This window comes from Haliotis cracherodii, unplaced genomic scaffold, assembly GCF_022045235.1.
Source record: "Haliotis cracherodii isolate W230 unplaced genomic scaffold, xgHalCrac1.p SCAF_12, whole genome shotgun sequence".
NCBI classification, from domain to species: domain Eukaryota; kingdom Metazoa; phylum Mollusca; class Gastropoda; order Lepetellida; family Haliotidae; genus Haliotis; species Haliotis cracherodii.
The window spans coordinates 13095435-13120275 of record NW_027266267.1 but is presented as its reverse complement, the minus strand read 5'-3'; the positions used below and the strand labels follow the sequence as shown (position 1 = coordinate 13120275).

The 24841-nt window shown below is 41.4% G+C and overlaps 1 protein-coding gene across 1 annotated transcript; it reads left to right on the top strand.

Annotated features, from left to right (window-relative positions):
- Nucleotides 1–13110: 13110 nt before the first annotated feature.
- LOC139457568 (uncharacterized) lies at nt 13111–15884 on the top strand. The gene is made up of 5 exons (XM_071238942.1): nt 13111–13258; nt 13743–13767; nt 14330–14361; nt 15155–15247; nt 15646–15884. The coding sequence occupies exons 1-5, from the start codon at nt 13111–13113 to the stop codon at nt 15882–15884; spliced, it is 537 nt and encodes a 178-aa protein (XP_071095043.1).
- The last annotated feature ends 8957 nt before the right edge of the window (nt 15885–24841 follow it).

The window sequence follows — 24841 nt, the reverse complement described above, 5'->3', positions numbered from 1 at the left end:
GTTTTAATTTATTGGATGCAAGCATTTCAAATAAAGGCCAATTGGCCTTAGTGAAGTTCCATCTTGTTGAAGGAGGAACATCTGAAGGTAAGACAGGTTTTAAAATAGCTGGGAAATGATCACTGCCACAGAGGTCTTCGTGGACGGACCATTCAAATTCGTTTAAGTGAGTGAGTGAGTGAGTGAATATTGTTTTACGTCGCTTTTAGCAATATTCCAGAAATATCACGGCGGGGGACACCAGAAATGGGCTTCACACATTTTACCCATGTCGGGAATCGAACCCGGGTCTTCGGCGTGACAAGCGAACGCTTTAACCACTCGGCTACCCGACCGCCCCCAAATTCGTTTAATAAATCAGTGTGAATGAGTGATAAATCCAGAGCAGAGTAGGTACCTGTACCGGGATGTAGATATAGATACATAAGTCATTGTTGGAAATGAAATCTTCCAAAAGTTTCCCCTTTTTATTTGTCTGAACACTACCCCAAAGTGGATTGTGCCCATTTAGATCACCCATAACAATACAGGGCTTGGGGAGTTGATCATAGAGAGCTTGAAGTTCAGACTGTCGGAGAGAAGAGTGAGTGAGTGAGTTCGAATTTTAAGTCACATCGCCAATATTTCAGCCATATAGTGACTAAATCAAGTTATAAATAAACAAATACATACATATAGACTATAAAATCTGTCGACAAAGGACAGTATAAGAACTAGAGTATCATAGCTATAAATATAAAACTAGTAAGTAACTATAACATTTTGACGATACATTATAAAAGTTGGCTAGAGATCACCAGCAACCAGAGTTAGGCCACCATACAAGGGACCATGGGGACTTACGGTACATCTGCTTCCTGCATGGTACCCCAGCAGGATTTACACCACCCCTCTGGCTACTGGTGATTGTTAGAATTTTTAAGCCAAAGCATTTCAAAACAAACAAGTATACTGCGATTAAAACCATGGAAAATGAAAAATACTTTGAATGAAATTGGGCACTCGTGAAGAGCAACCTCCTCGTGGTGAGTGCTGGGTAACGCTAAAAGCTCTTCCCCCGTGTGGAATCATGGTTATCCTTGATGTTACAACCCCAAACTCCCAAAGTGATCCTTTGATGTCAACGTCTTCATCTCAGACAGAACCACAAACAATAGTTGAGAGCCAACCAGTGGGCGTAGCTCACTTAACAAAAAGTGAAAAAAAGAAACTGCGAAGAACCAGGGCACTCCAGCACACGGATGTGCCTTCTGTTACAACCTCTGATGAGGTTCATAACCCATATGAACCTCTGGAGATGGATGTCACTCCCCCATAGCCAGTCCATGGGAGTGGACACTCCTCCCGCTCACGATCCCCGGTTGAGCCGCCATGAGCTGCTCAAGTCATATCCTTCAATGGAATTGAAGAGGACTACGGAATAATTATAATGATATCCAATTACAACTACAAGATTTTCAACCATCAGCATTATGTCTTCAGGAAACATACTTGAAAACTACAGAGGCTATACTTCCTACCATTTCTTTTCTCCCCCAGGGACTAAGGCCACTGGAGGTTCTTCAGTATTAGTAAAGCAGGGTATTCTTCACAGCCCAGTTCTCCTTAATACCGCTCTTCAGGCTGTTGCAGTTCGTGTGACTCTGCACATTGTCCTCACTTTGTGCTCGCTTTATATTCCTCCGTCATATTCTCTTCTGCAAACTGATCTCCAAGCCCTTTATGACCAACCACCAAAGCCCTGCATCATAATGGGTAATTTAAATGGGCATAATCCCTTATGGGTAGTGCGCATACCAATACGAGAGGAAAGTTGCTGGAAGATTTTATGTTAAATAATGATTTATGATTTTCAACGATAATTCCCAAACATATCTTCATCCTGGACATACTCGTCCATTGATTTGTCAATTTCAGATTCAGATTTGCTTGATGTGTTTGAGTGGTCAGTCCACAACGACCTCTGTGGAATTGATCATTTCCCTACCATTCTCAAGACTGTGACCCCATCTGACGTTCCTCCATCATCAAGATGGAATTTCAATAAGGCTAACTGGCCTTTGTATGAAACTCTTTGTGCAAACCAACTTAAACCAGAATTGTTTCTTGATGTTCCTGACCCTATAAAATGTTTCTCTGATGCACTCCATAATATAGCTGATGAATGTATTCCAAAGTCCTCTGCAAATCCACACATCCGTAAACCATGGTTCAATGATACTTGCAAACAAGCTAGGAAGGCGCGGAAGCAGGCTGAGAATTATTTCCGTCGTCATCCTATGGTTCATAATTCAAATAAATTCAAAATCATAAATGCCAAGGCACGACGTACATTTAAACAAAATAAACGCATGTCTTGGCAAGCTTACGTTTCGAAACTAAATTCACGTACGCCGATATCGAAGGTATGGAACATGATTAAATAAATCAAAGGTAAGGATCTAAATCTGGTATCCACCATCTTCAAAATGGGAATGAATTGTTAACTGATAAATCCGATATTGCTAATAAACTTGGTGAAACTTTAGCTAAACATTCTTCCTCATCTAACTATGTTCCTCAATTCCAGAAGTACCAAAAACAGCAGGAAAAGAAAACTATTAATTTTAATTCAGATAATGGGAAGATTATAATGAAGTATTTTCTCTTCATGAGCTCCATACTGCCCTTGGACAGGCTCATGATACTGCTTCAGGAGCTGATAATATACATTATCAACTCCTGAAACATTTACCAGAACTTTGTTTAGGAACCTTGTTAAATATATTTGATGACATTTGGACCTCTGGTACATTTCCTTCCAGATGGCTTGATGCCATCGTTGTTCCCATACCAAAACCTGGACGTGATCATACCGATCCCTCAAACTACCGACCCATTTCATTGATTAGCTGCGTTTTCAAAACCATGGAACGCATGGTCAACAATAGATTGACATGGTACTTGGAATCCAATAATTTAATCACAAATATTCAATGTGGTTTTCGTAAAAACTGGAGTACTGTTGACCATTTAGTTAGATTAGAGTCATTTGTTAAAAATGCAATTATAAACATTCAACATGCAGTGTCTATCTTTTTCGATCTAGAAAAAGCTTACGACACTACATGGAAACATGGTATTTAAAAGGACTTACACGATTTTGGATTAAGAGGCCGTTTGCCTCAATTTATATCCAAATATTTAACTGACAGACAATCTCAAGTCCGCGTGGGCTCAACCCTGTCTGATCATTATAATCAGGATCAGGGTGTCCCACAAGGCAGTATCTTGTCTGTTACACTATTTAGTATTAAGATAAATAGCCTGTCTAAGGTCTTAAATGATTCCATAGATGGGTCGCTTTTCGTGGATGATTTTAACATATCTTGTCGTGGTAAAAATATGCATTCAATTGAAAGACAATTGCAGTTATGTCTTAATAAAATTCAAAGATGGTCACTTGAAAATGGCTTTAAATTTTCTAATGCCAAGACAAATTGTATACATTTTTGTCGCAAATATAAACCACATCAAGACCCTGTACTGTATTTGGATGGCACACCTATCAACATTGTAAAGGAAGCCAAATTCCTAGGACTTATTTTTGATAGCCATTTGACATTTAAACCCCATATCAAGTACCTTAAAGCTAAATGCCTGAAGGCACTCAATTTGTTAAAAGTCGTTTCCAATTCAAAGTCGGGAGGTGATCAGAAGACCCTCCTCCAACTATATAGATCTCTCATACGTTTAAAACTGGATTATGGCTCCATCGTTTATGGGGGTGCATGCAAAAGCAATCTAAAAATTCTGGATTCTATACATCACCAAGTACTACGGCTCTGCCTTGGATCCTTCAGAACTTCTCCCATTAACAGTTTATATGTGGAGGCTGATGAACCATCACTAAAACTCAGACGTCTAAAATTATCTTTACAGTATATTACCAAATTATCTTCAAATCAGTCAAACCCTGCATATGATAGCGTTTTTCAACCCCTATATGAGGACCTCTACCAAAAGAAATCTTCTCTTATTCCCCCTCTTGGAATAAGATTGAAAACTGCAATTTCTGATGCGAATTTACACCTTGACAATATTTCTCCTTACCGCCTATTGTCTTCACCTCCTTGGCAACTGATAAAGCCAAAGGTAGACATGACACCAACAAAACTAAAGAAATCACAAACTAAATCACTAATTTATCAACAAGAATACCATCAACTGAGAACTAAATATGATACATAAAAATCTATGTTTACAGATGGATCCAAGGATGGTGACGCAGTTGCTAGCGCTACTATCATTGGATCCAGAACAATATCTTTCAGGTTGCCACATGACAGTTCAATTTTCACGACAGAACCACACGCCATCTTAACAGCTCTTAAATACATTCAAAATCAATCTAAACATAAGCAGTTCATAATATTTTCAGACTCTCTTTCGTGTCTTCAGGCTATTGACAATATGTCCAGTACACATCCACTTTTACTCGAAATTGTCGAATTATATAATGATCTAGCTACTGGCCAGTGCGACATCGTTTTCTGTTGGTTACCCAGCCATGTTGGAATCGTTGGTAACACAATGGCTGATGCTGCTGCAAAAGCAGCACTCAACAAATCTGTGACACCACTTCTAATCCCCTACAGTGATATTAAACCCTTGTCTAGATCTTACATCCGAGGGGGGCAGGGGTGGCCCAGTCGTCTATTCGCTGTGCAGAGTTGCGTCCCTTGGCCACGCCAGAAACCTATGATTGTGGGTTCGAATCCCGGTTCGCCCCGATTATGTTTCTAGGTTTGTCAGCACCATACCCGTGCTCGGGGGTTTCACCGAAGTGGTAAACGTCTGAGACCTGCATCACTTCGGGCTTTCCTCCCACATTAAGCTGACACTCCGCGATATAACTTGAATACTGTTAAAAGTGGCGTTAAACCCAACTCATTCACTCACTCACTCGAACATCCGAGATCTAATGCAAAAGAAGTGGGACACCCAAGTAGGTATAAATAAATTACATGAAATTAAACCAAATATCGGTTACACCTACTTGGGTTGTCAGTCCAGATTTGAAGAGGTCATTATGCGACGATGTCGTATTGGCCATAGTAGGTATACACACGAATATATTTTAAAAGGTGAGGATCCTCCATTCTGTATCCCTTGTGATGGGAGAATCACCGTCAAGCATGTCCTTCTTGATTGTGTTGATTTTTCCATCACAAGGGATAAATATTTCAAGGTTTCATCTATAAGGGATCTTTTTACTACGATTAGTTCTCATTTAATTATTGACTTTTTAAAAGAAATAGAATTGTACCATAAGTTCTGTTAATATGTTTTGTATAAATAAATAGTTTTTTAGAATTGGTAGAATTAAATTATATCGGAGATTGTTAGTGGCAGTATCCTCGAAGGGGGTTAAAGTACTGTAAAATTATTGTCCCTCTAAGAGGATATCGTAAGTCCCTGTCATTCAAAGAATATTTACTTCTACTACGTATTTAAACGTAGAATATTTGTCATTTTAATTGTGGTTAAAACTTGCGTACAATCGCCAACAACTGAAGGGATGGTGTAAATCCTGCTGGGGAACCGTGTAGCTAGCAGAGGTATCGTAAGTCCCCACGGTCTCTAGTATGGTGGCCTAACTTTGGTTGCTGGCGATCTATAGCCCGTTTTAATAATGTATTGTCCAATAATAGGTTAATCTTTTACTTGTTCTCAACTAGTTTTACTTCTAAACTGTGATAGTCTAGTTATTATACTGTCCGTTGATGACAGGTTCTTATTAATCTAAATTTAGATATCATAAATATTATTAATGCTCTCGTCACGATATGGCTGAAATATTGCCGATGTGACGTTAAATTTTAACTCACTCACTCACTCAGAAGAGAATGGAAAGTCACTGACTATGTGCTTTGGCATTTGATCCTGGTGAGATTCAAAGATTGGTTCGGAACGGTATCAGTACTTGTTATATCTGGATAGTCTAGTTTCATTTGAGTTCGAAACAGAATACAATTGCTCCAAATAGGTGCATCAGACAAATGGCATCCATAGAAAACACCTAAATAAAGTGCATAAAAATATCAATGTCATTTGTCTACTAACGTGGAACTAAAACCTTTGTTTAGTGAGCTCTATCAATTGTAGGAAAACATTCAAGGCATTAGTATATTTAGTAGTAGTAATAGTAGTAGTAGAAGTAGTAGAAGTAGTGGGGGGAGTAGTAGTGTGTGTGTGAGTGAGTATGGTTTTACGCCGCTTTTAGCAGTATTCCAGCAATATCACGGCGGGGGACACCAGAAATGGGCTTCACACATTGTACCCATGTCGGGAATCGAACCCGGGTCTTCGGCGTCAAGAGAGAACGCTTTAACCACTAGGCTGTCCCGCCACCCCTGGGAATAGTTGTAGTGGCAGTGGTAGTAGTAGTAGTAGTGGGAGTAGTAGTAGTAGTGGGAGTAGTAGTAGTAGTAGTAGTAGTAGTGGGAGTAGTAGTAGTACTAGTAGTGGGAGTAGTAGTAGTAGTAGTAGTAGTGGGAGTAGTAGTAGTAGTAGTGGGAGTAGTAGTAGTAGTAGGAGTAGTAGTAGTAGTGGTGGGAGTAGTAGTAGTAGTAGTAGTAGTAGTAGTAGTAGTAGTAGTAGTAGTGGGAGTAGTAGTAGCAGTAGTGGGAGATTACACTCCACGGCCTGGTGCTATTAGAGGGAGATTCTACATCACGGCCTGGTGCCCATACAGAGAGATTAAACTCCACGGCCTGGTGCCCTTAGAGGGGGATTCTACACCACAGCCTTGTGCCTTTAGAGGGAGATTATACATCACGGCCTGGTGCCTTTAGATTGAGATTAAACTCCACGGCCTGTGCCCTTAGAGGGACATTATACACCACGGCCTGATGCCTTTACAGGGAGATTAAACTCGACGGCCTGGTGCCTTTAGAGGGAGATTAAGCTCCACGGCCTGGTGCCTTTAGAGGGAGATTATACATCACAGCCTGGTGCCCGTAGAGGGAGCTTATACACCTGGGCCTGGTACCTTTACAGGGAGATTAAACTCCACGTCCTGGTACCTTTACAGGGAGATTAAGCTCCACGGCCTGGTGCCTTTAGATGGAGATTAAACCCCAAGGCCTGGTGCCTTTAGAGGGAGATTAATCTTCACGGCCTGGTGCCTTTAGATTGAGATTAAACTCCACGGCCTGTGCCCTTAGAGGGAGATTATACACCACGGCCTGATGCCTTTACAGGGAGATTAAACTCGACGGCCTGGTGCCTTTAGAGGGAGATTAAGCTCCACGGCCTGGTGCCTTTAGAGAGAGATTATACATCACAGCCTGGTGCCCGTAGAGAGAGCTTATGCACCTGGGCCTGGTACCTTTACAGGGAGATTAAACTCCACGTCCTGGTACCTTTACAGGGAGATTAAGCTCCACGGCCTGGTGCCTTTAGAGGGAGATTAAGCTCCACGGCCTGGTGCCTTTAGAGGGAGATTATACATCACGGCCTGGTGCCCGTAGAGGGAGATTAAACTCCACTGGCTGTGCCTTTAGAGGGAAATTATACACCATGGCCTGGTACCTTTACAGGGAGATTAAACTCCACGTCCTGGTGCCCTTACAGGGAGATTAAGCTCGACGGCCTGTGCCCTTAGAGGGAATTTATACATCACGGCCTGGTGCCCGTAGAGGGAGATTAAACTCCACGGCCTGGTGCCCTTAGTAGGCGATTAAACTCCACGGTCTGGTGCCCTTAGAGGGAGATCATACATCACGGCCTGGTGCCCTTAGAGGGAGATTAAACTCCAAGACCTTGTGCCCTTGCCTTAGATGGGGGATTATACATCAAGGCCCGGAGCCCATACAGGGAAATTAAACTCCACGGCCTGGAGCCCTTAGAGGGAGATTATACATCACAGCCTGGAACCCTTAAAGGGAGATCATACATCACAGCCTGGAGCCCTTAGAGGGAGATTAAACTCCAAGCCCTGGTGCCCTTGCCTTAGATGGGGGATTATACATCACGGTCTGGATCCCATACAGGGAAATTTAACTCCATGGCGTGGTGCCCTTAGAGGGAGAGTATACTCCATGACGTGGTGCCCATTGTCATTGTTGCTAAAGGTGGCTTGGGTGACTTGAAGTCATTTAGGAATTATCACCATGATCAAACTGAAGCAGAAACTTAACTTGATATTCCAATAAAGTGTTTTATGAACTTGATCTATTAATATTTTGTCAGGAACGCTATTCGACACGAGAGTAGTACTCAATTTAAGGTAACATTGGGACTGTTCCGAGATGTAAGTACTTTTTATTATAAGTTGACGTTTCGATGGAATGCTATTAACTTTGGGTGAGTTCTCTTGATTTTGTTAATTTGTATATTATTTTTTATTTTAACTCCTTGTATAATCAATATTTGAATTGTGACTTCATCGGAATCGTATAATGGACTCGGCTTTTCAATTAACCCTTTAAGTCAGAAAAGCCAAAGTCCTTATTGACAGATTACACATTTTAATCACGACATAATTAATAAAAATGAAACTTCAAAATATATTTCTACTAAAACGTGTATTTATTAATCATAAGTTTCGTTCTGACACACGACGCGGAAGGTACATAGAGGGCATTAGTAGCACACGGATGTTATAACATTGCAAACATACAAATAAGACACATGTGACATTGCGTATTTATCGTGACGGGGTAGTTTGGATGTTGAAGCATCATGAGTCTTCGGGAGAAATGGTTTCACGTGGTCCTTCTCAGCGTATTTCATGGCATAGTGGCTGTGGAGGAGCGTAAGTAGATTTGGTTTTCGTAAAGCTTAGTTGTTATGGAGATGTCACGTTTCAAATATTCCGGTCATGCCTTGTGTGTCGCATTGTCGCCGTCATTGTATTGCTCACTCAGTCTGTGGCTCCAGCACAGGCAGGTATTGTTGATATAGCAATTACACCAAGCCCGACATTTGAAATAGTTCTGGAATGTATAAGAAACCAGTTGATTGTTAGAGATAAAGATACAGTTTCAAAGAATCCAGCTTTTGTTCAAGAAATTTACAAGAGCAACTTTTTTTAAGAAAACCTTTTCTGAACGGTACAGTCGACAGACATTCAGAACATATCCTGTATGTATTTTAAGCCAGCTTCCATCCCACAGTATTGTAACTACAACTGTTAAGAGCGAGTGAGAAGAGTTTAACGCCGCCTTGAACAGTATTCCAGTTATATCACGGCGTGTCAGCTTAATGTGGGAGGAAAGCCCGAAGTGATTAAGGTATCAGACGTTACCACTTTGGTGAAACCCACGAGCACGGGTATGTGCGGGATTGCACACGCCGTATAAAGATAACGTTATGTGTCGTTAGCTGCACAGTCAGTACCAGGCAAACAGATGAAAATATTATAGAGCTGGTATTAAGTGTAGCAACAGCTACAAATCAAGATTACCATATCCAGATATAAATTAAAATATACTGTAAACTACGGTTATAACAAACTCAAAGGGACCACTAATTTTAGTTCGTTATAACCGCAGTTTGTTATATGCCTATGTTGGTTGGTTGGTTGGTTTGTTGTTCAACGCCGCACTCAGCAATATTCCAGCTGTAAATAATCGAGTTTTGACCAGACAATCCAGTGATTAACATCATATATGCCTATATACAGCACATATACACACATACACATATTCAGCAAATGGCTGGGACCAAAATAATGTTCGTTATATCTGTCAGTTCGTTTAAGCGTGTTCGTTATAAACGTAGTTTACTGTACAGTAATGTTGTACATGTTATTATAGAACAGCCACTAAATGTTAACCTTCCAGTACGCTAAATGTTGTTTACTGTCATGCGTTATTGAAAAACCAAACTATTTTTTATGCCTTTCCAATACGATATATGACGTCACTGCCAAATATTATAGAAGAAGCACTACCTCTTTACCTTTCCAATGTGATATAACTCGCAATCGAATTTTACTTACGAATCAGTCAATCTGTCAAATACTAGTAAATCAATGGAATTTTCGGTCGTATTCCCATATAATATCTGAGCGAGTGGATCAACATTTCGTGTCATTTCCTAAACATTGGCTGATTTTGACATGTGCAGTACTAAATGATGTGTTTATCACATCCCTAGAGCCATGTTCACAAAGGGCGGTTTATAGGTGTTAACTCATTGTGTTCAACCTAATCACGACTCATCCTAACACTGAACAGCAATTGTCAAGATGTTCTTTGTACTACAACAATGAGCCAGAATCCGGAATTTTGAATAACGCATCGAGCATACTTATCTTGTAAATAATATAAATACTCGTAATAATGTGAACTCATGAAATATGCGTCATTATTACGCTGTTGTTTTCAAGCTACAGGAAGAAGGTAATAACATCGGAAATACTTCCCATTGCATAGATTTCCCCGAAAGCCACGTAACCGTTATTTGTGGGCTTAAGGATCTCATGACTGAATTTATAAGAGGATATTTGCCTTGGAGCTTGGAGCAAATGAATTCCTGGACAACATATTTTGGACCCGTGAAGATTCCTGGGTAGAATAGGTCTTCAGCAACCCATGCTTGGCGTAAACGGTGACTATGCTTGTCGTAAAAGGCGACTAACGGGATCGGGTCTCAGGCTCGCTGACTTGGTTGATGCATTCATCGATCCCAATTGCGTGCATTGATGCTCATGATATTAATCACTGGATTATCTGGTCCACTCTCGATTATTTACAGACCAGCGTCATATAGCTGTAATATTTCTGAGTGCGGCGTTAAACAACAAACCAAACCAACCACACCAAGACAGAACAGTACACCAACCAACCAACAACATATTTTGCGGCGTTAAAGGGGAATTCACACAGTACAACTAGTTCCATGTAACCCTTTAGCGTATGCTGGACGTGTTGGACGTGAATTGTATAAAAACAGGACATGTTATATTTTCATGCGACAAGTTGGAAATATGCAACCTATCAGAACGCGTATCAAAATCACGTGATATAAACGTAAATTTGGAAACAAAAATGGCGACTCCGAATCACGTAAGTAACTGCTGCTTTTCGGTATCCATGGTTTTAACACTCAAAAAGGGAACTATGAAAAAGTTGTTGGTAGAATAATCCTGAAACTAATTGTCGGTTTTTACATTTGCATCGCTGCACATATCTGGATTATTCATTTCACAGTGTTACTGGAAATGGTAGGTTATATCACTGTAGACTATAGAGGGAATACGACCCATTACGTTTCTAAAACTCAAAAGACATCACGAACACACTTCATACTTTTTTTGGATTCTGCGGTGAAGTATTTACTATGTTTTACAGAGCATAAGTATAAAAAGGACTTCTGAAAATAAAGCTCAACGAAAAGGATGAATAAAACTTCCTAAAGTCATGTCATGAATAAATGTCCAACACAACTATGACATAGGGCAAGTATTGAGGTAATTATTGAAAGTCCATCACAAGTGATTGAAAAATGCTTAGATTTGAAATGAATTTATCCCACATTTCCTGAAGAGTGAAATATGTTACAAAATTTGATTTATTGTGACCTTGACCTCATATGGAGATCACCTGAAAGTTGATGAACTTAAAGATGATGTGTATTAAGTTTTACATGTTATTAATATGTATTCTTTCAACTGATATAAGGTTTGTTATGATGCCAATAAAACCTGGTACACTAACACATTGCATTATACTGCAGTATTGATGGAGCCAACCAGCCAACACACACTAGTCGTCAGAGAAGGGACATACGTCACCCTCACCTGTTACTCTGGACAAGGGAGCAATCTCATGGCAGTGTCTTGGTTCAGGGGTAGTTCCCTTGCTACAACAGTCTTCAATGATGAAGAAACCGAATGCAACGTCACATGGGGACAAATTGTTGACAAAGGCGGACATACGCGTTTTGAATGCAACCGAACATCGTCGACCATTGTGATACAGGGTGTTCTCCAGGGAGATTCAAAAGAATGGACGTGTCAGTCTCAGTCTGGAAATCACAAAAGCATTAAGTTGGAAGTACAAGCAGGTATTATCCATGTGAGGCATGTTGGAGGGAGCTGTTCGTGTGTTTTTGTGAGCACGCGCGCGTGTGTGTGTGTGTGTGTTTGCGTGTGTAAGTGTGTAAGTGTGTGTATGTGTATGTATGTATGTATGTATGTATGTATGTATGTATGTATGTATGTATGTATGTATGTATGTATGTATGTATGTATGTACTAGTTTGTGTGAGCGTGTGTGATTGTGTGTGTGTTTATGTATGCAAGTCTGTGTGTGTGTATGCGTGTATGTACGTATGTGTGTGTGTATGTATGTATGTGTGAGTGGGTATGTGTCTGTTGGTATGTGTGTGTATGTATTGATGTGTGTCTGTATGTCTGAGTGTGTGTGTGTGAGTGTGTATGAATGTGTGAGTGTGGATGTATCTATGTATGTATCTATGTATGTATGTGCGTGCGTGCGTGTGTATGTATTTATGTGTATGTATGTATGATTAGATGTGTGTGTTTGCGTGTGTGTGTGTATGTGTGTGAGTGTGTATGCGCGTAAGTGTGTATGTATGTATCTGTATGTATGTATGTATGTATGTGTGTGTGTTAGTGTGTGTGTGTGTTAGTGTTAGTGTGTGTGTGTGTGTGTGTGTCTGAGAATGTATGTGTGTGTGTGTGTGTACATGTAAATATCTATGTAAGTGATTGTCCAATAGGTCATCAATTGTTATCTAACTGTAACCAATATTTACAAGTCTTGAACAAATGTGACTTATGACTCTTACTGCCACACACTATCTACCTTGTTTATTGCGTTCTGTCACCATATTACTTTTACTTCTGATCTTCTACCCTTCTTCAAACAAAAAAAAAACATATACTGACCATAGTCTTCGACCGCAGTTTCTAGTTCAACGTCAACCACAACGACTATAGAGCCTCCATCAACAACAGCAACTACACAACCCCCATCAACAACTACAACAACTACACAACCCCCATCAACAACATTGTATTCTACTGAATCAGTGGCTTCAGTGACCAAGGGACTCTCAACATCCTTGTACAGCTCCAGCTCCAGTGAGCAGAGAATGACATCTGATGCACAGGTTAACGTGACAGACAGAGAGGAGACGGATGACACACAGTGGTACATCATATTGCCTGGGGCACTGGGTGGACTTGCTGTGGTATCTCTGGTCATATTCCTGGTGTGGAGAAACCGAACATCAAGGAAAAGTAACTGTTATTTTTAGGTTTTAGTTATTAACAAGGACATTTTGTGAAAGATATCCGGGTTCCTCCCTTGTGTGATATTATTGCAATGCTTCTGAAAGCAGCAAGCAGGAAACAACCTCAAGACACGTGGCTTATTAACGATGGCCTGTAAATAACCGAGCAGGGCAATAGTTGACAGTCAATCAGCTAAGTCATCTGACCTCCATGTTTCACTTTGGTGTTCTGACAGGCACTGGATACTTGGTAGCAATTCCGTCCCAGTGAAATAAAAACTCGTCATTTCTTGTACCTCTTGTAGTCCAGTAATTACTTTACAGGACCTATGATACAAACCTCAGACTCTAGATCCAAACCTCAATGCACTATTCATAAAATGTTTAGTGACAAAGATGCGAGACAATAATGTTTACGTCAATTTGGCATTTCTTGTAACTCTCTAGTGAACTACTGTTTCTTGTTTTTATATTTATTCTTCTTATTTTAGGAAACCTACTACGATCATTACAGAAGTAAGTAGCTTCTTGTCATAAACTTGATAGCATCCCTCACTATAACGTATCCAAGTGTACTCAGGAGAGTTAATCATATGTAAAGTGTTTGGAGGGGTTGTGGTTGGTTGGTTGGTTGGTCGTTTAACGCCGCACTGAGCAATAGTCTAGCTATATGACGTTCTGTAAATAATCGAATCCGGACCACACAATCCAGTGATTAATATATTGAGCATCGATCCGCGCAATTGGGATCGATGACATGAATCAACCATGTCAGCGAGCCTGACCTCCCGATACCTTTAGTCGCCTTTTACGACAAGCATAGTCGCCTTTTACGGCATGCATGGGTTGCTGAAGACTTATTCTACCCCGGATCTTCACGGGTCAGGGTTTGTTGTAGCTTTAGGCTCTGAAAATGCCGAAAACAATAATATGACCCCTGGCAAGTGTTGTAGGAAAGATTACAGTTTATATTTTATCTCGAGAGAAAAAACGGCCTCAGCTTATGTGATAGTTATTCGTGTATCAAGTATAAGCTTAACATGTGACACTTAATGTATTTTAAACATGTTCTTTTCAGAAATCGATCGGATTCAGAGGAACACATACTTGGTAATACAATGTTCCATTATTTACAAAAAATACATGTTTTGTTTGTTTGTTGTTAAACGTCGCCCTCAGCAATATTCCAGCTATATGACGGCGGTCTGTAAATAATCGAGTCTAGACCAGACAATCCAGCGATTGACAGCATGAACATCGACACACGCAATTGGGATATGATGACATGCATCAAACAATTCTGCGAGCCTGACCACCCGATGCCGTTTGTAGCCTTTTACGACAATGAAGTGTGATGAGGTATGGTAGTGGTGTAGATAACAGACGATAGCAGAACAGTTTGGTAGCGTCCAAATTTTGGCACAATAGTCCCACGGCTCATATTACATCGGGGCACGGGTGGCCCAGTCGTCTAATGCGCCGCGATTCACTGTGCAGAGTTGCGTTCCTTGGGCACACCAGAAACCTGGTTGTGGTTTCGAATCCTGGTTCGCCCCGATTATGTTTCTAGGTTTGTCAGCACTGTACCCGTGCTTGCGGGTTTCCCGAAGTGGTAAACGTCTGAGACCTGCATCACTTCTGGCTTTCCTCCCACATTAAGCTGTCACGGCATGATGTAACTGGAATACTCTTAACACAACTCACTCACTCAATCATATTACATCGGGTTCTTTAGACTATGTCGTAGATAACCCGTATTGAGCGGGGGACAATGAATCGAAACATTACCCCGTTGTTCATTTCAGAGGGGATGGGTGGTGGCAGATTAAGCCTAATCCACAAAAACGCCCATCTATCCCACCATCTGCACCTTCTGTATAGGCATGTTACTTGGTGTTGTCAGAGATGCAGGACAATCCGGCCTATTGGACGTCCATGCAAGCTGCCAAGAGCACGTCGTCACAATCAGAAGAAGCCGAAGAACAGGAAAACATTGGTAAGCAGGGATGCCTGTGTCTGTTGATATTTAGTTAGCTCGAACGTGTCCCAGTAGTTGTCGCCAGCGTGATCGAGATACCAGAGTAGTGAGTGAGCTTCGTTTTAGGCCAACAAACGTTTTAGGCCAACAAACAATATCACGGCGGGGAACACCAGACATGGGCCTCACATAATGTTCACATGTCGGGAATCGAACCTGGATCTTCGGCGTGACGAGCGAACGCTTTAACCACTAGGCTAGCCGCCCCTGATACCAGAGTAGAAAAGGTGCTAGATGTAGCAAGTAACTTAACGTCGAAGTGTTGGTCACAATGTTAACATGATAGTTCCTTTACAAGACGTTATGATATAAACCTCAGACGCTAGATACAAAACTCAATTCATTTTTAATGACAGAGATGCAAGACAATCCTGTTTACTGGACCTCCAGCCACGCTGTCAAGGACCACTCCACTCAACTCGCAGATGCAGAGAAGGAAGACAATCATGTTTACCGGACCCCCAGCCTCGATACCGGGGACAAATCCACTCAACTAGCAGATGCAGAGAAACCAATTAATCCTGTTTACTGGACCCTAGAACCACTTTGTCATGGGCCACCCCACACAGCTGGACAACGTAGAGAGGAATGCTAATACTGGTGCTTTCTGGTGTTCATCTCATCAGAACCGGTCGTACTGGTATTGAGGATGTACTCCTTTAACATGTAATGTGAACATTAGTCGTTCAGTGAGAAAACGACACTGATAGAAAGCATTGTTATTCTGATGCGAAATTGAACATTGACATGTATGTTTCTTGTATTGAACAATCACTGAATTCAAATTCGTTTGTTTGTTGTTTAACGCCGCACTCAGCTAAATTCCAGCTATATGAGGGCGGTCTGTAAATCGAGTCTGGACCAGACAATCCAGTGATTGACATCATGAGCATCCATCCACGCCATTGGGATCGATGACATGCAAGTCAAATTTGATAGTACCCGTAAACATCTTGGTCAGAATAGGTCTTCAGCAACGCATGCTTGCCGTGAAAAGCGACTATGCAAGAGGCGACTAGCGGGATCGGGTGGTCAGGCTCGCTGACTGCTCATGATGCCAACAACTGGCTTGTCTGGTCCAGACTCGATTATTTACAGACCGTCGTCATATAGCTTGAATATTGTTGCATTCGGCGTTTAACAACAACCCAAACTTAAACAATCAAATTCAATAGACAATGCAGTTCGGATGTAAGAAAGGAACACTGTAGTTCAAATCCATGGTTGCATGTCTGCATTTGGGTCTGTCAGCTGGCCAAATCGTGTTTGTATTGTTTGATTGGAAGTGCGAATAGCGGTATTATTTACGGGGATGCTGCGTCATTCTCCTATTGCTAGAGCGGAAGTTTCGGGGTTCAATTCCCGGCCGCGTCATACCAAAAGACATTAAAAGATGGTACTTGGTGTTACCCTGTCTGGCGCTCGGCATTAAGGGGCTAAAACAAGGACTGGTCGGCTCAGTGTCAGTATACTGTGTCTGAGTGGGGTATTCATGTTAAACTGCGGCATGGTATCTCAGTGAGCTAGCACTATAAATCGGCATCAGCCCGGACTAGTACAAGCAGCCACACAAACACACACACACGTACATGCACGTCGCTATATAAGTGCAATAATCTTGGACGCGACGTTAATTCCAATTTTACCTCACCTCACCTTATTGCTAGAGAAGTCACTATATCGCTTGACAGTTATAACAGACCTTATATATTTAAATATCCGACTACTCAGATCCAGATAAACTCATTTACATCAGTCAATACAACGTATCCATAGTTTCAACTTTAGAGGATATTTATACTCAGTATTTCTTATCACAACGAGTATCCAGAGGAAGGGTTATCATGACCCTTTACAAGCCAGTCAGTTGTTTTGATAATGCTTGCTGAAACGTTAAGTGCTTGCACATTAATATATATATGCTTACTGGTCATCTGACTGTCCTTTGCTGAAACAATTCTGATATAATTATAAATATTTTATGAATGCTCTTAGGGACTATTTGCGAAATTATCATTTTTTAACTCTTTCACTCACTGATATTATTTCTGATAAACTATACTGAACAACAAAAGTTCCTGTGACGTTGAATAAGATTTAATGTAAAGTTATGTTCCGATCCATCTCATCCCACATGTGCTCGATTGGTGAGAGATCAGGGGAGCGAGCTGGCCAGGGGATGACATTCATGTTGTTTTGTTGAAGAGAATCCTGAACAAGTCGAGCACTATGAGGCCGGGCGTTGTCATGTTAAAAGGTAAAGCCTGGGCCATGACAACGCAAAAACGGTAGAACAACAGGGCCCATGATCTCGTCGCAGTAGCGCTGTCCATTGAGATTTCCCTCTACCATTATCAAACAGGTCCTCTGTCTTGCTGTAATCCGATCCCATACCATAACGCTGCCGCCCCCGAACCGATCTTCTTCCATGAGACAATGATTGACGTAACATTCATCTCGACGTTGGTACACTCGATTCCGTTCTTCGCTGTGGCTGAGGTGAAAACGAAGCTCATCAGAGAATAGAACTTGTCCCCACTGCATGGCCGTCCAGCGTAGACGAAGTCAGCACCACTGTAGACGTGCTTGCCGGTGGTTTCCTGTCAAAATGGGACGTCTGACGGGTCTTCTGGTGACAATCACTGCACATCTGTGGCGACGACGTACGGTTTGTGAAGATATTCGTCGAAGGCCAGGGATGCTTCTTGCAGTCAGTATTGCTGGCTGCAATCGATTTCGTAGGTGTGTTGTTCGAATCCAGTTGTCTTGTCGAATATTGCTTAGGCGTGACCTGCCAATCCGATGATGGTCACTGACTGCATTCGTCTGTTGCCAACGTTGCCATCACGTTGACTCGATCATGCTTCAAGCATACCAATGGTTAGCAGACGCTCATTTTCGGACAGGCGTGGCATTTCGTAATGTTGAATAATTGCGTAATTTTGTTGTTTTTCTGAGTGGTTGTTGTCAGCACGATGTTAAACAATGCATATGGAATCCCGTTAACGCACATGTTTTTTTATACCCATTCTTGTGTAGTGAAATGCATCGGGCTTGCATAAAAGTCAGCTTTTCTGTAGCAGTTGCGTTTTTATGACTTGATTCAATACATGTACTACAATATTGAAAACCAAACTTTACTTGTTTGAAAAATACACTAAAATATTGTGTCACAGGAACTTTTGTTGTTGAGTATATATGTATATCTACTGTATAAAATAAACTTGTATTTGCTGCAAGCCATTGTTGATATCATATGTTCGAAATAAACACTGTATCGTTCCAGCCTTTCTTGCTCAGCGTCCTAGCATGTATGGACGTGGAACAAGGAACAAGGAAATAATATATGTGTATGACACCGACTCGCAGCACTGGAGATAAAAACAACAACCTCAAAACATTGCTTGAAAATGTAGAAGTGAGCCCACAAGATACTATTGATAGACATTTCCCTTTTTGTTTTTCTAAGCAGTATATATGAAACATTGTTTTCTTATCCGTATTTGATAACAGTCAGGATATGATGTGCCGAAACAATCGAACGAGTATGTGACATTGTTTCAAGACCACTTTAAAGAGAACAGCGGATACTCCTGCAGCCGCGGATGAAGTATTCACACAACGGAGTAAGAGATCTTCTGTTAAACCCACCAGCACGCAGACTGTATTTATACTCCGTGAGTCGCCCTTGCGTGATGCACGAGGAATACGTTCTCTGCCGCTGTTGCACGTGCACCCTGCTACGTCTCGAGCTGATATTTACAATGCATGGTACACGGCTCATCAAAATTTCGTCGGGTCCTGAACTAGTATTTTATCAATCGCTTGCACATTGTCAATACATGCTGACGGGGATTATAGGACGTAAAGAGCCCTGAACAAGGATATGTATGGTTGGTTACCTCATTTGTTTTTCTCGTCAAGGGTGATTCTAATTTCTTTACATATGAACATTGTAAAAGGTAGCCTGCTGTAACCATACACTATATACATCTTTTTCTTTACCTTATGCAAATATTCGGAAAATAATATTTGATAGTTTCACACCTTACTGTCATGTGTCGTCATTTCTGAGGTAAAAAAATAGGCGTCCTCTAATCAAACGATGCGGGTTCGAACCCCTTTGGCGACATATGTTTTCCGACAAAATTTGAAATCATTCACTTGTCAAATATAAAGAAAATAGCTCATTCTACTCAAAGTGTAAATTACTTGAAATGTTGGTTCAGGATAGTGTATAATTGAACAAACAACAGCCCAGTCCTGAAAAATAATGGAGCGTTTCAACAATAGAATGACGTCACAGATGTGTTTTGAGTCATGCTAAGATGGGATTCACTGGCAGTCGCGACAAGCGGGCGCTTGGTTAAGGGAGACAACTCCGTACAGCTTGTCTCGGCATCGTTCCGAGGCTGCCGTGATCTATTTGTAATTGTATTCACAAACGCCTGTGTGACTTATGGGTAAGTGAATAGAATGTACATGCATTTTTTTTAAACAATTGCTCATAACATGTCATATTTGGTCTACTTTGATATTTTGTTAGTTGTTCAGTTTTAAATGTATTTGAAACCCTGAAAGTGTGACATGACATATTTGTTTGTTGTTTGACAGCGCACTAAGCAATATTCCAGCTATATGATGGCGGTTTGTATATGGACCAGACAAGCCAGTGATTGATGTGATGCTTTGTTTGTTTGTTTGTTGTTTAACGCCGCACTGTGCAATATTCCATGACAGTGGTCTCTAAAAAATCGAGTCTGGACCGGACATCATTTGCATCGATCCACACAATTGACATGCATCAACCAAGTTAGCGAGCCTGACCACCCTATCCCGTTAGTCGCCTCTTACGACAAGCATAGTCGCCTTTTACGGCAAGCATGTATAAATGATGCAATGAGATATTGTACTGTTGACAGTCCCATGGCCTGCAACTCGTGCTTGTCAGGGGCGACAAAATGAATCAGGTTGTCAGACTCGATGACTTCTTGGCTGATTGCCTGGCATCGTCCTCCCGTGAGCATTGGTCACAATATAAATCACTGAATTGTCTGGTCCAGACTCAAGTCTACCGTCACACAGCTGGGATAATGTGACTTTAAACACAAAGAAAGAAACAAACAATGGTGTTGTTTGATCAAGGTATATACCTTGTGGTGTTGGGTGACGAAAGCTTGCGAGGGGAGTATTTCATTGCGTAGAGGGGAGGTCGGGTAGCCTGGTGGTTAAAGCGTTTGCTCGTCACGTTGAAGACCCAGGTTCGATTCCCGGCATGGGTACAATGTGTGAACCCCATATCTGGTGACCCCCGCCGTGATAATGCTGGAATATTGCTAAAAGCGTCGTAAAACTAAACTCACTCACTCATCCGTAGATAATGACGATTTTGGTATATTATGTCATGACTACCAGTGCCAATACCAAGAACGGAATCCCGGCACACCGTGCTTCTTGTCGAAACGCAGAAAGAGGCAAGGGTTTATATAGTGTGTGAGCTGCCTGGTCCAGACTCGATTATTTACAGACCACCGTCATTTAGCTGGGATATTGTTGAGTGCGACATCAAACGACAAACACGCAACGGCCATGCTCTTCCTGGCAATCCAACATGCGTCCCCTTCACGTGTAGTGGAGAAGATTTTACAAACGCTTCACAATTGAAACGGTGCGGTCCACGCATGTCATTTTTCAGAAGGAATGATGCTTCATGTATCATTGTATATACTGTCTCCAAACGTCAAATCATAATTAAGGGTGCATATTATAAATAGGTCTTGTGTACATTGATCAATCGGAAGGGGTGCTAATTGGGATCGTTCACTAGCCAATATATTAGTAAATATCGCCGTGGGCGCTTATTAGAGCGGGGCGCTTATTACGTCAAATACGGTATGGTCATGTTTAGTGCTACGCCTAACAAGGGTGTATGATTGAATCAAGCACGAGTTGTCACGCCGTTTTGTAAACAAAGTGTTAATTTCATCCTGGAAAACATCGTCGACAACCGCTTGATGATGGATTGTTCCCGTCGCCTCCGAGACTAACACAAGCAACTACATTTAAATTTCAAAGGAGCCACAGATAAATGGGAGATTACCTGAACCTGTGGAAATCTAGACTTGCTTCAGAAAGTGCACGGCGAAAAAGGAAATAATGTGACTCGTGGAGTGTGAGACAGACTAGCAGGCCCCGCCCTGTCCGATGGCAGAATTATTCCGATTTTTCATGAGAAAATTTCATTTGGAGGAGTGTAACGATTCGCTGTAGTTGTGCATGGGATCCTTTGTGCCAAGATATTGAGAATCTCCCCCGAGTGTCTTTTGATATCAAATATATCAACGAGTGTTGATATATTTGATATCAAAAGACACGAGGATGACATTTTATTTATCATCCAACATCATTCCTCCAACTTTTTTAATTTGTAGACAGTAATTAGCAGTGTCTTCGGTGTAAAAAAGTACTGCTAACAGCTTCAATAGCAGAGCCATTAGTGATGTCATTTCATTGTGAGGTCATGGTAACCAGTGACATCACAATGGTCTGCAAAGCGTTGTGATGTAATTTCATTGCAGCGATATCTACAGTGTAGATATCGCTTGATCTCACCCAAGCGATATCTCCTGTGGGAGCCAGTTTTGGATAATTTATTAGTGCCAGTGTGAATTCATGTATCCGGATTCTGGTGTCCCCCGCCTTGATATTGCTGGAATAGTGCTAAAAACGGCATAAAACCGTACTCACTCACTCTTTCTCCGTACTTGTATAACAAGGCCAACACGTGATATGTTGTAAAATATTGTAACTATGATTCACTATTTATCGACGTTATGTAAATGATTTCTTAATCCAATGCTATTTTCGTTTGACTTGCAACTCGACAAACACAGACATGTTTAACCTGCGCTGGTGCGGAGATTCTACCTCGTGGGCGTTACACCTACTATGGTAGAGTCCAAAGAGGAATGAGGGGTGGTTAGAATGAACACGCAGAGCACGAGCTAAATATGGCCACGTGTCAGCTTCGCTATGCACCTGTCCATGCATGTCTCAGTCACGCTTACTTGTCTAATGATATGGTTCACTTGGATAATGGACTCGATAAGACTTACTTGTATATAATCTATACCCTTCACCCCTGTGACATAACGAACTATACTGTGCATGCATATTCATAAGGGTCAATGGTCAGGCAGAGTGTTCGTTTCCTGTGTTTAATAGTATACATTTCGAAATGTTGTGTGTCATGTCGCAACCGAAACTACCTGTGTCATATCAGGTCAAAATGTGCCGTTACCCCCGTAATCACAAGTACAGGAGGTAAATGACGTATGTACATATATTAGATTTGATAGTTTACGCCTGGTTGAACGAAGTATACTGAACGAGTGAAAATAACGAGCCTGATGTTAAGCATATAGTTATTACAGAATGTATTGTTTATGTGATAAAGAACTTCGGAACTTTACAAACTGTTTTTTACCAGGACTTGTCAGATTTGCATCCCTTATCCGTATCAGGATCAGATTAATTGCAGTTCAAATCCCAGTTAGCTCTGATGATGATCCTTGGCCTGTATAAGTTTGGTACGCGTTCCCGTGGGTAAATGTGGTAGTTGGTAGAAGTCTTCGACCTGTATCACCTGGTGCCCATAGAGGGAGATTAAACTCCACGGCCTGGTGCCCTTAGAGGGGGATTCTACATCACGGCCTGGTGCCCATTCAGGGAGATTAATCTCCACAGCAAGGTGCCCTTAGAGGGAGATTAATCTACACGGCCTGGTGCCCATACAGGGAGATTACACTCCACGGCCTCGTGCCTTTAAAGGGGGATTCTACATCACAGCCCGGTGCCAATACAGGGAGATTTAACTCAATGGTCTGGTGCCCTTAGAGGGGGATTAAACTCCACGGTCTGGTGCCTTTAGAGGGGGATTATACATCACGGCCTGGTGCCTTGAGAGGGAAAGTAAACTCGAAGGCCTGGTGCCCTTAGGAGGAGAGAGAGACAAAGACAGAGACAGAGACAGAGACAGAGACACACACAAAACACACACGCACACAAAACACACACAACACACACAACACAGACAACACACACAAAACACACACACACACACACACACACACACACACACACACACACACACACACACACACACACACACACACACACCACACACCACACACACACACACACACACACACCACACACCACCACAACCACACACACACCACACACCACCCACACCACACACACCACCCACACCACACACACACACACACCCACACACACACACACCAAAATGCCTATATTTTTCATTTAACCCTTTAAGTCAAATACAGAATACAGGATGGATTGATCTGGTATTTAAATCCGGGGACAGGGCCTACCATCATCGGATGGCCCTGATGATGAAGAACTTAGAATTGCGGGGACGAAAACTCAGAAGCCAAAGTCCTTATTGACAGATTACTCAGTTTAATCACGACATAATTAATGAAAATGAAACCTCCAAATATATTTCTAGTAAAACGTGTTTTCATTAGTCATAAGTTTCTTTCTAACACACGACGCGGAAGGTACATATAGGGCATAAGAAGTACACGGATGTTATAACATTGCAAACATACAAATAAGACACATGTGACATTGCGTATTTATCGTGACGGGGTAGTTTGGATGTTTAAGCATCATGAGTCTTCGGGTGAAATGGTTTCACTTGGTCTTTCTCAGCGTATTTCATGGCATAGTGGCTGGAGATGAGCGTGAGTAGATTGGTTTTCGTAAAGCTTATTTGTTATGGAGATGTCACGTTTCAAATATTCCGGTCATGCCTTGTGTGTCGCATTGTCGCTGTCATTGTATTGCTCACTCATTCTGTGGCTCCAGCACAGGCAGGTATTGTTGATATAGCAACTACACCAAGCCCGACATTTGAAATAGTTATGGAATGTGTAAGAAACCAGTTGATTGTTAGAGATATAGATACAGTTTCAAAGAATCCGGATTTTGTTCAAGAGATTTACAAGAGCACCTTTTTTTTTTAAAGAAAACCTTATCTGAACGGTACAGTCGACAGACATTCAGAACATAGCCTGTATGTATTTTAAGCCCGGCTCCCATCCCACAGTATTGCAACTACAACTGTTAAGAGTGAAATAAATATACACATACAGTCGCCACAATGAACAACACCTAACAAAATACTTCCAGTACGCTAAATGTTGTTTACTGTCATGCGTTATTGAAAAAACCCCAAATTATTTACCTTTCCAATACGATATATGACGTTACTGCCAAATGTTATAGAAGAAGCACTACCTCTTTACCTTTCCAATGTGATATAACTCGCAATCGAATTTTACTTACGAATCAGTCAATCTGTCAAATGCTAGTAAATCAATGGAATTTTTTGTCGAATTCTCATAATATCCGAGCAAGTAGATCAACATTTCGTGTCATTTCCTAAAATGTGGCTGATTTTGACATTGATAGTAACAGAAACGTGCGGGTAGTACTAAATGATGTGTTTATCACATCCCTAGA

Coding starts and splice junctions, on each gene's coding strand:
- LOC139457568 (XM_071238942.1), top strand. CDS start 13,111: ATGACATCTGATGCACAGGTTAACGTGACAGACAGAGAGGAGACGGAT. Junction 13,768..14,329: donor CTACTACGATCATTACAGAA/GTAAGTAGCTTC, acceptor TGTTCTTTTCAG/AAATCGATCGGATTCAGAGG. Junction 15,248..15,645: donor CGAAGAACAGGAAAACATTG/GTAAGCAGGGAT, acceptor TTTTAATGACAG/AGATGCAAGACAATCCTGTT.